Source organism: Macroventuria anomochaeta (assembly GCF_010093625.1).
Source record: "Macroventuria anomochaeta strain CBS 525.71 unplaced genomic scaffold BU25scaffold_14, whole genome shotgun sequence".
Classification (NCBI taxonomy): domain Eukaryota; kingdom Fungi; phylum Ascomycota; class Dothideomycetes; order Pleosporales; family Didymellaceae; genus Macroventuria; species Macroventuria anomochaeta.
The window spans coordinates 105,708-118,773 of NW_022985375.1; the positions used below are offsets into that span (position 1 = coordinate 105,708).

General features: G+C 51.0%; 4 protein-coding genes across 4 annotated transcripts; 2 read left to right on the top strand and 2 right to left on the bottom strand.

Annotated features, from left to right (window-relative positions):
• Nucleotides 1-1,768: 1,768 nt before the first annotated feature.
• On the top strand, nucleotides 1,769-4,486 carry BU25DRAFT_391523 (transcriptional activator xlnR; the record flags this gene model as incomplete). The annotated part of the gene is made up of 7 exons (XM_033704617.1): nucleotides 1,769-1,943; nucleotides 1,999-2,025; nucleotides 2,074-2,123; nucleotides 2,173-2,413; nucleotides 2,465-4,101; nucleotides 4,151-4,291; nucleotides 4,346-4,486. Exons 1-7 carry the CDS (start codon nucleotides 1,829-1,831, stop codon nucleotides 4,484-4,486), a joined length of 2,352 nt encoding a protein of 783 aa, XP_033562251.1. The 5' UTR covers nucleotides 1,769-1,828.
• Nucleotides 4,487-5,118: 632 nt separating this feature from the next.
• On the bottom strand, nucleotides 5,119-5,498 carry BU25DRAFT_410182 (uncharacterized protein). The gene has a single exon (XM_033706222.1). It carries the CDS (start codon nucleotides 5,361-5,363, stop codon nucleotides 5,130-5,132), a length of 234 nt encoding a protein of 77 aa, XP_033562252.1. The 5' UTR covers nucleotides 5,364-5,498; the 3' UTR covers nucleotides 5,119-5,129.
• Nucleotides 5,499-5,945: 447 nt separating this feature from the next.
• BU25DRAFT_410183 (dihydrodipicolinate synthetase-like protein) lies at nucleotides 5,946-7,276 on the bottom strand. The gene has a single exon (XM_033706223.1). The coding sequence runs from the start codon at nucleotides 7,134-7,136 to the stop codon at nucleotides 6,162-6,164; it is 975 nt and encodes a 324-aa protein (XP_033562253.1). The 5' UTR covers nucleotides 7,137-7,276; the 3' UTR covers nucleotides 5,946-6,161.
• Nucleotides 7,277-7,745: 469 nt separating this feature from the next.
• On the top strand, nucleotides 7,746-9,750 carry BU25DRAFT_366571 (D-galacturonic acid reductase-like protein). The gene is made up of 5 exons (XM_033703850.1): nucleotides 7,746-8,183; nucleotides 8,347-8,509; nucleotides 8,563-8,697; nucleotides 8,747-9,401; nucleotides 9,452-9,750. The coding sequence occupies exons 1-5, from the start codon at nucleotides 8,160-8,162 to the stop codon at nucleotides 9,714-9,716; spliced, it is 1,242 nt and encodes a 413-aa protein (XP_033562254.1). The 5' UTR covers nucleotides 7,746-8,159; the 3' UTR covers nucleotides 9,717-9,750.
• The last annotated feature ends 3,316 nt before the right edge of the window (nucleotides 9,751-13,066 follow it).

Below are 13,066 nucleotides of genomic sequence, written 5' to 3' on the forward strand. Positions count from 1 at the left end.
GAGAGAGCCACATTTTAGCGTTTGTGGGGATGATGGATTAGCGGTGGGGAGCTTTTGCACGCTAAAGCGAACAGTATACATTGGTCTAACCATATGTAGTCGAATGTCCGCGCTCGCTTGTCTTAAAGTACAACGTTCTCCTGGATCCGTGTGATGACACAGACCGACCTCAAGCTGCCGCTGTGCCATTTCTAGGGAGGCGTAGCAAGCCGACCAATGCAAGAGCTCCGGGCCGCATCTCCTGCATCTAACATGCATCAACGCTGCAAGCAGAAACGTGGAGGCTTCTGTCGGTATGCATGCTAGCGTGCATGTCCTCGTGCTCGAGCCTTGCAGAAACTGTACAGCAGATCCATCTTCGCCCCTCAAGATCCACATACCGCATGTTCCAGGTGTGAGGACAGCTTAGCACAAACCCGTTCACGGCCCGCCGGCGCAGTCAGTGCGCTTTTGATTGCATATATGCGACGTCTTAAGATTATGTTGATGAGATGCAATTCGAACTTCGAAGAGTGGCGCGCCGATCAGAAGATGGAGTGAAGGATGCATGCCCCTGCTACGGAACGTTTCACCTGGGTTCTTGACGGAGAACCGCTCAGCTGCGGCTCAAACCTGAGGAAGAGGCCTCACAGGATTCAAGGATACGGATGTATGCTTTCCACTACTCATGGTTAGGTCGCAGGCTGGCACAGCTGGGTATAGAACGATGTATTATTGAAAAGCATCCCTTAAGAGGTGGCAGTCATGCAGATGGTGAACTTGAAGTCACTCCTCAGCAATCAAGGACGATCAACTTGCGCATCCTGGCGCTTGTCTTCGAATCGGTCGCAACACTCGAGCGTTGGCGCCAGGGCGAGTACATGTTGGAGTTAGAGTAAGCATTGCAGACCGGTAGAGCACCTAAGCTTTTAGCGCACCTCCTGCGTGGCAGCGACGGCAGTGAAATGCGATAGAGTTCAACAGGTGCATCCTCGTAGACTAATCCTCGAGGTTTAGCTGCCGATGTAGAGGTGCTCCAGAGGACGGAAATACTTCATCATTCTCGAACGTCAGGGCTGCGTGTCGCAGAAGCGATTGGTTGGAGACGTGGGTATCCAGTATACGGTGACAGTGTATGGTGACAGTGCGGGAACGATCGTTTGGTGAGTTCTGTTTCATGGCCGCATTGCTTTAACGCCCTGACGTCTGCCACTTCGGTACGTGAGCGTTTCTGCGATCTAAAAACAGGAAAGAGCGATTTCAGGGGCCGACTGCACAACCCAGCGCAACTCACCGCCAGGTTTGTGACCAAGACTCCGGGTCAAAGGAAGGACATGGCAGATGTTAAGATTGTTGCAATAATGATGATGATGATGGTGGTGAAGCCACACTCTGGGGTAAAGCCAGGCACATGGTGGCAAGTTGATGTGGAAGCGACAAGCGACGACGGGATATGGCGCTAGCCGAACGTGTTCTGTCTTGCGGGGCTCTTCACTTTAGGCTAAACTGGCCGGATGAATTGCATCCTAACTTGTGCCGACAGCGAATGCCCCAGGATCGACGAGCCACATCCTGTGGAAACACTCCTGGAATTAGTGGTTACGCCTGCTGCGTTTTTGCGCGTAGGCTGACCTCGCTTCTCGAACGCATGGAACTGTCAGAGCGCAGGTGACACTGGCCTTGAAAGCACGGCCTGCTTCCCGACTAGTGTCCATATTCGGAGATGCTCCTCGGCAGAGCTCTGATCGGAGGCCCACATATGCTTTCTACCATCGCATGACCGATCTTCCCCAGACTCTGTTCCCTTACCTCTGATCGAATCCACGTTCCACCGGTTGACATAGCTACGATGGAGCCCACGGCACTTGAGATGTCCAAGATGGAACGTAGAAGCTCCGCGGCTGTTAAGAGAAGGGTTAGCAGGGCGTGCGATCATTGCCACCGCATGCGTACTCGTTGTAATGGTAACAGTGTCACATCTGCATGAAAGACAGGCGCTGACTGTATCGCTCGTTGTAGGACAGGCGCCATGCTCCAGGTGTATAGGTACGTTTTGGATCATCTTCCTTTTAGAGCCAGGCTGACAGCATGTAGAGCTTGAATATGTTTGCCAGTACAACAGAGAAAAGAAACGGCGTGGAAAGGTTGGCATGTTCGACATTTGGTGTTGACTCGCGGTACTGACTGACTCAGGTACCAAGACACATCCAGAAACAAAGAGAAGCAGAGGTAGCTGCATCACGCAGTCCACAGACACCAAACGAACTTCAAGTCGTGTCAAATGGTCTCTTCGAGAGGCCTGGTGTCGTGACTGAGATCGAGGATGAAGGCTGGTCACGATCAGAACCAACGCCAGTGACGCAACATTTCGTCTCTGACGGCAAGGGCAACCTGCACAACCCTCCTCCTGGAGAATGGCAAAGCTTCAATACTGGTAATTGAGACTTAGACAAGCCCTCGAAAACGATACTGATGGTATGAACAGGCGCACCCTTCAATCCACCAGTAACACACATGATGATCGATCCATTATTGCTAGGCTCCATGCAAGCCGAAATGCCACGCAACGAAGAGCTTATGTACGCCATGAATGGATTGGCATCAATGCCAGCAGAGTATGCAAATGTAGGGTATCCGATTCCGTTCCAAGCACCTCGACCATCATCACCACCGCACAGTTATGGCTCAGCAGACACTGGATCGCCGCAGTCCGGAGTCAGCGTCAACTCATCACAAGCTGGTGCAATAGTGTGCAGGTATCCGGTCTTGAAGCCTCTCTTTCCACACCTGGGTGCCATCATGAGCGTCTCGACTGCCTGCGACCTTCTTGAATACTACTTCCAAAGCTCATCGTCAGTCTTCATGGAGCCAGTGTCACCATACATTCTAGGGACCGTCTTCAGAAAACGATCTTTCTTGCGTCAGCACAAACCAAGGAAGTGCAGTCCTGCTTTACTTGCCAGCATGCTCTGGGTCTCTGCACAGACGAGCGAGGCTACTTATCTGACTTCTTCGCCATCAGCAAGAGCTATTATATGTCAGAAGCTGTGGAAGCTGACGGTCGATCTACTCAAGCCCTTAGTTCATTCAACTTCCTCACATGGTTTTGCTCCTGGTCGTGGCGGAGTCACCTCAGCAGCACATGACTCATTCAACGTGGAACGAACGATAGGACGATACGATGGACGAATGGATGGCGCCATGCCACCTACCAGTAATCTTGACGACGTAGCGACATACCTCAACTTGGGAGTGGTGACTTCAGCAAGCGAGTACAAGGCAGCGTCGCTTCGATGGTGGAACGCTGCATGGTCACTGACACGAGAGCTCAAATTGGGAAGAGAATTGCCAACGGATCCCGCGAAAGAGCGCAGTGGACACACAAATGAGAACGGCGATATAGATGTGGGCACACCGGCTGCAGCTCTTGTGGAAGAGATGAAGGAGGAAAGACGAAGGCTGTGGTGGCTACTCTACATGATCGATCGCCATCTGGGACTCTGCTACAACCGACCTTTGGCCATGCTAGACAATGAGTGCGAGGATCTTTTCCAACCTGTTCCAGATACAGTGTGGCAAGCCGGCGAATTCTATACTGGTCACTCAGGACCGAGAAAGAAGGGCCTTAACTTTCAATGCACTTCGCATGACGTCTTTGGCTTCTTCTTGCCGCTTATGACGATCCTGGGCGATATCGTGGACCTCAATGCGCAAAAGAACCACCCGAGGTTTGGGCAGCGGACATCCTGGGAGCTTCACGAAGCAGAAATCACACAACAACTCGAAAACTACGCATATAGCATCGAAGATTTCAAGGCCCAACATGGCTGTGGACAGAACGACGATGTAAACCAAACAAATGGTACACCTGACGCCGTACGCATGGAATGGATCCATCAGACACGGAAGATTGCCGCTTACGCCACGCACATCATGCATGTTCTGCACATCCTGTTGCACGGAAAATGGGATCCTGTAGCACTACTTGAAGACGACAACATGTGGATCTGCTCGCCATCTTTTCTTGCTGCTACATCGAATGCTATATCCGCTGCGCACGCAGTGGAGGAGATACTGGATCTTGATCCCGATCTTTCATTTATGCCATATCTTTTTGGCATGGTAAGATTATACTCCCGTGCATCAGGTTCTCTCGCTGACAGTTTTACAGTACTTGTTGCAAGGCAGTCTGATCCTTCTACTGTTGGCAGACAAGTTATCAACCGAGACCAACGATGGAGTGATCCGAGCTTGCGAGATCATTGTTCGAGCACATGAGGCCGCAGTAGTCACACTCAACACAGAGTATCAGGTAAGTCAATCGGCCCGCTCATCCACCGCGACGCGAGATTGACTCGAGTTTCAGAGAAATTTTCGAAAGGTCATGATCTCGACACTAGCACAGATCAAGGGCCACGGCCATGCACGAGAGATGACACCTGCGAAACGCCGAGAAGTACTTTCGCTGTACCGGTGGACCAGCCTAGGCAATGGTCTTGCAATCTGAGCTCGGGTACCGTAAGCGAGAAAAGAGCGGGTGTGTACGATCCGATGACGATATGCATACACAACTTACGAGCAACGCAACTCAACTGCGCCGGCAACTGAATGGCTGAATGAGCAAAATTTTCATGTTTGAGATACGAAGTTTGAAAAGGGAGTCTGGAAAGGACAAGCGGCACGTAAATGATACCACTTTGATAGCCTCCTTTAGGAGGCAAGACACATACCTTCGAATACAAATCCCTGGTTCGTACTGTGACCGCTTGCTTGCTTCCGAAAGTGGCTTCTAGAACCGCCTGAATGATACACCTCGGCCTCTGTGACACTGACAACACAGATTCTAATCAGCTTGGTTTCAGGGATTGCTTTAATCAAATATATGTGGGGACAAGAGCGCTGGACGGAAGCGGACGGTACGGAAACGGATAGAATAATACGGGAAGAGTTGCACGGGAAGTATGACGGGAAGAACAACGACAAATGTGGGGCGTGTAAGCGAGAATGTTTTAGAGTACTCTGACAAATCTATGACAAAGAACCACTTAGTCTAATCAATATACATCCTAGACCTCATAAATATCGCAGCAGGCGATCCATACATACCATCAGAAAGGGTTCTTCCCAGTAGGATCTTTCTCAATTCTCACTCATCCCGTCGCACCCTGCACCCTCTTCAACCACCTCTTCACATTCTCACCAATTTCGAATCCCAAGATTTCTGCATGTTGCGTATACGCAAACAGCGCAATGTCCGCGATACTGTGCCTCTCACCAACGAACCATTCCCCTCCTTCTTGATTTAGGTGCGTCTCCATGACACCGATAGCAGCCTGTCCGGCGTCCCGCATCTGCTGTATCTGCGGTTGGTTCTGAACTTCCATTTCACCTGCAGCACACTATGTCAGCGTTCCACTACTATGGCGTGATCAGTATCCCTTGATGACCAGTGTACCATAAACGGCTCATGCGAAAACTGCTCAAAGAACATCCATTGCAGCACTTGCGCGCACTCTGCCCTACCACCTGGCAAATATGGCGTGCCTCCTGCAAGGTAGAAAAGTATGGCGTTTGATTCTGTGAGGGTTGTTCCGTTGTCGAGGGATGTGTAAACTTGTGACTGAGTATGGATGGTCTAGTCGGGAAAGGAGGGGCACTTTGTAGGCGTTGCCGGAGGGGACGGTGCTGTCGTAGAGATGCATGTTACCTTGGTAGCGAGTATGTGCTCGAGGATGGCATCTTGCTCACATAGACTTGCTTCAGATGTATAATGTTTTCGGCGAGTAATAATTTAGTCGTGTCGTGCCGTCTGTTCAAGCAACGTAGGTCTTGGTGTCGAGAGCTGATTACGTCTGGCGATCTCGTCAGCGCTAGGACTGTCACCACCTACAACTTCATGGTAAGCTCAAACACGTGAACTTAGAATCGTAGATTAATAAAATACTCACAATACAGAACCTGATAAGGCAGGTTGTGGTACGAACATATCATCCATACGTCAGCAATCTATTCAAGGATTCGTGCAACACAATCACCTCCAATCTCTAGCTCTTGCTGACCAGCCGAAGCCTCCAAGTTTCATGAAGTAGCTTTCGTTATTGGATGACTATATACATGATGAACTTCGTAAATGCATGACAACGTTTTTGGCCACCCAACCCTCAAGGCTCGGTTCCTCGTACTTACAGGCTGTTCTCGATTTCTATGATCTCCTTGATGCCGTCTGCAACAGCCTGTGTCTTCTCCTTGGACAGCCTCTTCAGTGGCCTCCTGGGGTATCCACCGTAGCCAAAGTAGCTCTGAATCGCTGACTTGGTGCCCGGGATGGCAGCCTTGGTGAGTACCCAGTCACCTTTGCTGAGCTTCTTCTGCAGCTCGAACGCCTCCTCGAGCTTGCCCTCTGCGCACAGGTTCCAGACCTTGACGCATGTCTTAGGGATGACGTTGGCGCCACCAGCAATGATACCAGAGCCGCCAGATGCTGCTGTCTGTGCTGTAAAGTCTGCAATACCGCCAAGTGCCATGTAGCCGCTGCCTGTGCTCTTGGTGGAAACAGCATCGAGGGCGTACGCAACACGGGTCAGCTTTCCTGTGCTGCCGCAGGTGAACTTTGTGCCGACGATGTTGGGGTGCTTGCCAAGCTTAATGAGCAGGTCGGAGTCAATGTCGATTCCAGAAACGGCGCCAGGGTAGTTGTAGATGATGATGGGCAGAGGCGATGCGTCAGCGACCTTAGTAAAGTACTCCTCAATCGCTTCCTCGTCGATGGCGTAGCGGTAGTAAGAAGGGGGAACAGTGAGGATGTATTCACCGCCAGCTGCCTCCGCCTCCTTGGCGAGTTCGATGGTGAGCTTGATGCCGTGTTCTGAGGCACCGACAATGACAGGAACGTCCTTGTAGCCGGCTTCGTCCAGAGCTTCGCGGGTTGCTCGTGTGACAGTCTGCTTCTCTGCACGGGAAAGGTGGACAGCTTCACCGTTGGATCCCATGGTGACCAGACCAACGAGGCCGGCCTCGGCGAGGCGGACAGCGTGTTTCTTGATTGTGGGCACATCAAGCTCCTCTGTCTCGGGATCGAAGAAGGTCATGGTGGGAGAGTAAACACCTGCACGCAGAGGCGTGCGCTCCTTCTTGACGCCATTGCCGTTTGAGGACATGATTGATGGGTATGAGGGGTATTGACGTAGGTGACACAGATGATCAATGGTGTAGAGGAAGAGGAGAATCAATATCAGTAGATATATATGGGCTCGGTCAGCATTAATATATCAGCGAAATGGTCGGCGGAAGTAGCCCGGCAGAGCCCAAAAACATCCCACCTTGAGTCGCGCCTCTCCACTGCTCTAAGAAAGTCAACGTCTCGTCAAATGCAGGCCGTTCATTCGCTAAGCAGACCAATACTATGAAGACTGCAGAGACCAGAGCGAATCGCGTGCCGAATCTGGACCGCCTGACGATTTCGGGCGACATCTGCGCGAAATGCGGGACCATTCACTGTGGGGTGACTAAATTGTCGCCTGTCGTGTGGAAGCGCTACCGCCTATGGCAGGGTTCTGGATGGTGAACGAAGTGGCCCAGCACGGGGGGTGTTTCCTCGAGACTCGGAGTCCGGAGAAACTTTTGTGGTTTCTCCACCAATGAGAGCGAAACTGCTCGCGTGGGGTGCATCATGCGCGACTTCCCATTTCTCTTGGCCTGGGGAAGAGCGTTGGCGTCATCCTCAAAACACGATGAGCATGTAAACTTCCGCGTGTCACAGCAGCACGTTCGCAGGACACTCGACGCGCTGTTGAGAGCATTTGACGCGTTGAATAGCGAAATGATAGCTTTTCCCGCTTCGACAAGCTTCCTGGAACCACCACGATGACCAGATGCGCCCCGCTACCACACCATGGTCCAGTCAAACGTCATGCCGGCCGCGGGAAACGGCAAAATGCTGCGCGTCTGTCAGCCGTCCAACAAGCCCCTCGTGCCCCTCCATGCACTGGATCGTGCTAAGAGATGGCAAAATTATTCCGTTCAAACGCCGACGAAGCCGACGCGTTGTTATGCATTGCCTGGGAGCCTTCCCCAGGAAACTGCCTCATCTTACCTTCCTCTACTTTGAAACTTCGACTGAAGCTGAAGAGAGTCCCAATTGATCTTCCTATACCCAAAGAACGGCAGAAAACAGCAGCACCATGGCTCCTCCTGCGGTTTTGATGGTAAGTTACCCCTCATTAGCGCAACGGCCTCTCTGCAGCTTCACACGGCACTTGGAAGGTCTGAACTTGCTGTGAGCAGTTGCAAGAAGTAAAACTCTAGACTGGAGATTCCGGTTCCTCGAGAAGAAGCAGGAAACGAGCAGCTAGCTAATCAGCTGCATAGGTTGGTACCGGAGAGTACACAACCGGTTTTGTTGGCGGTGGTGCCTCCAAGTCAGACAAGAAGGTCGGTGTTGTGGGATTGACCCTCTTCGACCTGCGAAGACGCGGCAAGGTCGGTGATTTGTCCATGGTCGGTGTTTCTGGAGGCAAATTCCCTGCCATTCGTAAGTCAATGCTCCCGAAAATACAGGAATGCTCAACTGCTAACATGTGACAGGCGAGCATCTCCGAAAGAATATCTCAGAGGCATACAACGGCCTTGACGTTTCTTTCGATGAGTTCCCCAAGGAGGGCAAGACTGATCCAGATGCGTACAAGACAGCAATTGACGCTCTTCCCAAGGGCAGCGCCAGTAAGTTGAATCGCTGAGCAAATTGTTGATGTCAGCTGACATGGCAAAGTCACAATCTTTACCCCAGACACCACCCACTATCCAATTGCTCTATACGCCATTGAGCGCGGCATCCACGTCCTGATCACGAAGCCAGCAGTCAAGCTGCTTGAGCACCACCAGGAGCTTCTCGCCAAGGCCAAGGAGCACAATGTCTTTGTTTACATTGAGCACCACAAGCGCTACGATCCTGCCTACGCCGATGCACGATTCAGGGCCCAGAAGCTCGGTGACTTCAACTACTTCTATTCCTACATGAGCCAGCCGAAGAGCCAGCTCGAGACCTTCAAGGCTTGGGCCGGCAAGGATAGCGACATCTCGTACTACCTCAACTCCCACCACATCGACATTAATGAGTCTATGGTCCCTGATTACAAGCCCGTTCGCGTTATGGGAAGCGCGGCGAAGGGTATTGCGACCACTCTTGGCTGCGACCCTGTTACTGAGGACACAATCACACTTCTCACCGACTGGGTAAAGAAGGACGACCCCAGCAAGCGCGCGACAGGTGTCTACACAGCTGGTTGGGCAGCACCACAGAAGGCCGGTGTCCACTCAAACCAGTACTTCCACTACATGTCTTCATCTGGAGAGATCCGTGTCAACCAGGCGAAGCGCGGCTACGACGTCACTGACGACGAGACCGGTCTGCTCTGGTACAACCCGTACGTATTTTCTCTAAAATAGCTTATCCTCAAATGCTAACTTCCTATAGCTTCTACATGAAGTACGCTCCTGACGAGGAGGGCAACTTCGCTGGCCAGATCGGTTATGGATACATCTCCTTCGAGAAATTCATCGACGCCGTCAACCTGCTCAACGACGGCAAGGTCACACTCGAACAGCTCGATGCGCGCCCGCTCCCCACACTGAAGAACACCATCGCCACAACTGCCATCCTCGAGGCTGGGCGGAGATCGCTGGACGAGAACCGACCTATCGAGATCATTGAGGAGAACGGTGTCTGGTCTTTGAAGTAAGCATAGCGTTTTGCGGAGTTTTTATGAATGAAATGATACAACATCCATCACATGTATCTAATCGACGCCAAGTGAACAAACACTGTCCATCTAGTTCACCCCACACTAATCGCTTCCGGATCTACGACGCCACCCCGCTTTAATGCAGGGTCCGCTTCGATCTCTATCTTGCCGAGCAGCATGTCCGCTCGGGCGATTAGGGCGCGAGCATTTTGTACTGTTACCAAGTCGTGCATCACGGTGCTCGGGTTATCATCCTCCGAGGCAGCTTCGGCTCGTGCGACATGCAAAATCTAGGGCAGGTCCCTTGGGAATACAGTCGTCTAACCATGTTGACACACTAGACACGTGCAGCGCTCCACGGTAAGCTCCGTACATAAAGGACGATGGTAATTTCTTGCGCCACAAGCCATCTTGAGGTGATCGCAGAAGGATCGGGTGAGAAGCTGCGAAGGGCACTGAGGTCTTAGCTGATTTGCTTATATGTATCTTGCGCCAGAGTGACTTTGAGTATAAGCTCAGTTACTTGGCTCGCTTCGAAGGATATATTTAGGTAGACGAACCTCGACTGGAAGCTCGCGTCCAATGGCAACTAGACCCAACCTCGACACCAATGCCGCACAGGCGAGACATTCCAGAACAACGCACACATTCGACGCTAATGACCACAATTCAACCAATCCGGTACACGTATGAATCGCGAATGAAGACTAAACCACACATGCCGCTCAGCATCAATATGAGCAGCTGGGCTGCGAAGCAACCATCAAGTATAGTTATAGTGAGCACGTACTTTCGAAGAGTAAGTTGATGCTCAAGGAGCTTGCCATTTACAAGTACAAAGATGCTGCGTAAGCATATTTTCAAGGAGATCAGACCCGCAGATCACAGAACTCCACGAAATCATATCGATTCAACAACATGAGTTACATAAACGATGGCTTCTTCTTTGACGCCGCCCTCGCGTATTGGTGTCCTGAATCGACCTGCACACGGAGTGAGGAGCATGGTGATGATCCGTTCCCAAGAAAGGACAAGATGATGTAGCATACATACAAGGTGCATGGGATCGCTGTAGATAGAGTCTACAGTAAGCGGAGATGCCATGGGTGAATATATTCCACCAGTTGTCCCGGACAGAGCCCAGCTGGATCAAGATACCCAAGCCACACCTACCTGTGGGTCTGGATCATGTTATTCAACAATTTTCAGTGGCTTCAGAGCGATCAATCATCGTGCAAAGATACCTACAACCTGAGATGACCACGGCTGGCAGACAATGTGTATTGTCTAAGTTGATGGATACGTGCATCAAGAATGGTCACTAGCGCAAGACAGAGAAGCATAGACGTAGTGAGGGCAGAACTGGGCAATGACAGCACCAAGACTTAGAAAAAGGTGGCATCAGAAGAGCGGCGGGCGGGCTTCGAACTTGAGTGGAAGCGATGGATCGTATGATGATAACTTGGTATCGAGAACTAACACGCTTTTGCGGCATGGTAAGGAAGCAAGTATGTAAAGTGGAATGATGAAGCAAGATTGGTGAGATCTGAGCGATCTTGAACCACGCTATCGATTCGCCCGCTACCGCTCCGTCTCACCTTCACGTCTCGAACTACCGTATCCCTGCAAATTGGAGCCCTTCCGGTGGTCAGAATGGAACGATCCCTCAGAAACCCACTTGTGTGTATGGCTACAGTCAAGTGCCGCATCCACTAGGCTGCGCATCGTCCAATAGGATCACGGTCGGTGCTGCAAGAACGAACATCTCGATGATGAAGCTTAGATTTGGCAAAAAAGTGCAACGAGACGCAAATAGTCCGGTGAATGGAAGGGCAAATGTGGCATTCAGATTGTCTTGTAGATAAGTGTGAACACTTCCCACACGCAAAACTACCTCCCAATCATTCCCTTACCTTCCATTTCACCAAAGAGTCGCAAGGCTATTATGGGCCTCTAAGGCTGACATGGCATGCAGTCATCGCGCTTGTGCCTGGGAGCGTGGCTGTCTGTGTGACGTCTGTCTTGCAGAGATGGACCGATACGTCTTTAGCCAATGTCAAGGTGAGTGCTTAGCACTATATTCTCTCCACTAGTCTCTAGTACTCGCAACTAATACGACACTAGCTCCTATCAATATGTACATCTCGAACTCGAACGCTGCCATCACTTCGACTACTGGTTTGTCTTTTTGTCTTCAACAGGATCGACCTTCGCAGCCATCTTATTCTCCGCAATACACACCGCGACATGATCAAGGGGTTTCCATTGATTGGCTAGATGATTCTGCCTGGGGAGAAGAGCGATATCTCGTTTCAATGTACGGTCATCAAGACTATGTACCTTGATTCAGTGCTAACGATGCTCAACACAGTAGCAATATGTGATCACAGAATAACAGCATGAGATCATACCGATCATACAGGTTGGGTCCAACACACTATTTCGTCCAACAAATCAACAGTTCTCCCACTGGCGAGGATCAATGGATTGAGAACTGGACGCTGCATCACTCGAGCTACCCCGGAGGATCTACTCAGGACTTGCCAGCAACGGGGGAACCTATGGTGACGCAACCTCCTGCTATCTCGAGTCCTGTCAACATTCAAAATCCAAACAACCAGACATACATGTATGAGCACCCCAACTGTGAAGGCAAAACTTTCGGTCGCCGGTATGAGCTCGACAGACACTACAATGGCATTCATGCAGTCAACCCTATCCTGTTCTGGTGTCTCGTTCTTGGCTGCGAGCGCAGTGAGGCTGAATGTGGCCGACCGTTTCGTAGAAAGGATAGGAGAAATGATCATATGAACAAGGTCCACAGGGTGTGAGGTTATCTGAGGTTTTCTGCGTTGTTGCATAGCGTGACGGACATGCAATGTGGTGCAGGTTCGATCTTCTGGGGACTGAGCTCTCATGTCACAGAAGAGTTCATACACAATAGTCACTAACCTTTGGTCTCATAGTGAAGCCTGACTGTCTTCAATAGCAATCAAAGAGTAGTCCGTTAGAGACAAAATTGTCCGTAGCCCGTTATATCCCTATCAGCTACAACTATAAGAGATTAAAAGAGACTATCTTCTTCTTCTCCTCCTTGCTGCGTGAGGAACCTTCACACCTGCCTACATGCCTGTTAGTATCTAGCAAGAACATGTATGAGCCTTGCGCGAAGCACCTCAGCTGCACACGCCTTTGAATCGCTCACGCCCAAGGCTTGTTATGCATGAATTTTTCAGGTCTACAGCCGTTGCAATCACCGGTATGAAGCTGCGGTTGTTGGCGTTTCTCGATGTCGCAGATAAGAGTTGCTGTGGAGTTGACCTAGAAGTAGGCCTTCCCAGCGCAAA

Bases quoted from the DNA above. Each gene is read 5' to 3' on its own strand.
- BU25DRAFT_410182 (XM_033706222.1), bottom strand. From the start codon at position 5,363: ATGGAAGTTCAGAACCAACCGCAGATACAGCAGATGCGGGACGCCGGA.
- BU25DRAFT_410183 (XM_033706223.1), bottom strand. From the start codon at position 7,136: ATGTCCTCAAACGGCAATGGCGTCAAGAAGGAGCGCACGCCTCTGCGT.
- BU25DRAFT_366571 (XM_033703850.1), top strand. From the start codon at position 8,160: ATGGCTCCTCCTGCGGTTTTGATG. The intron at 8,184-8,346 runs GTAAGTTACCCC...TCAGCTGCATAG, and splicing joins CTCCTCCTGCGGTTTTGATG to GTTGGTACCGGAGAGTACAC. The intron at 8,510-8,562 runs GTAAGTCAATGC...AACATGTGACAG, and splicing joins AGGCAAATTCCCTGCCATTC to GCGAGCATCTCCGAAAGAAT.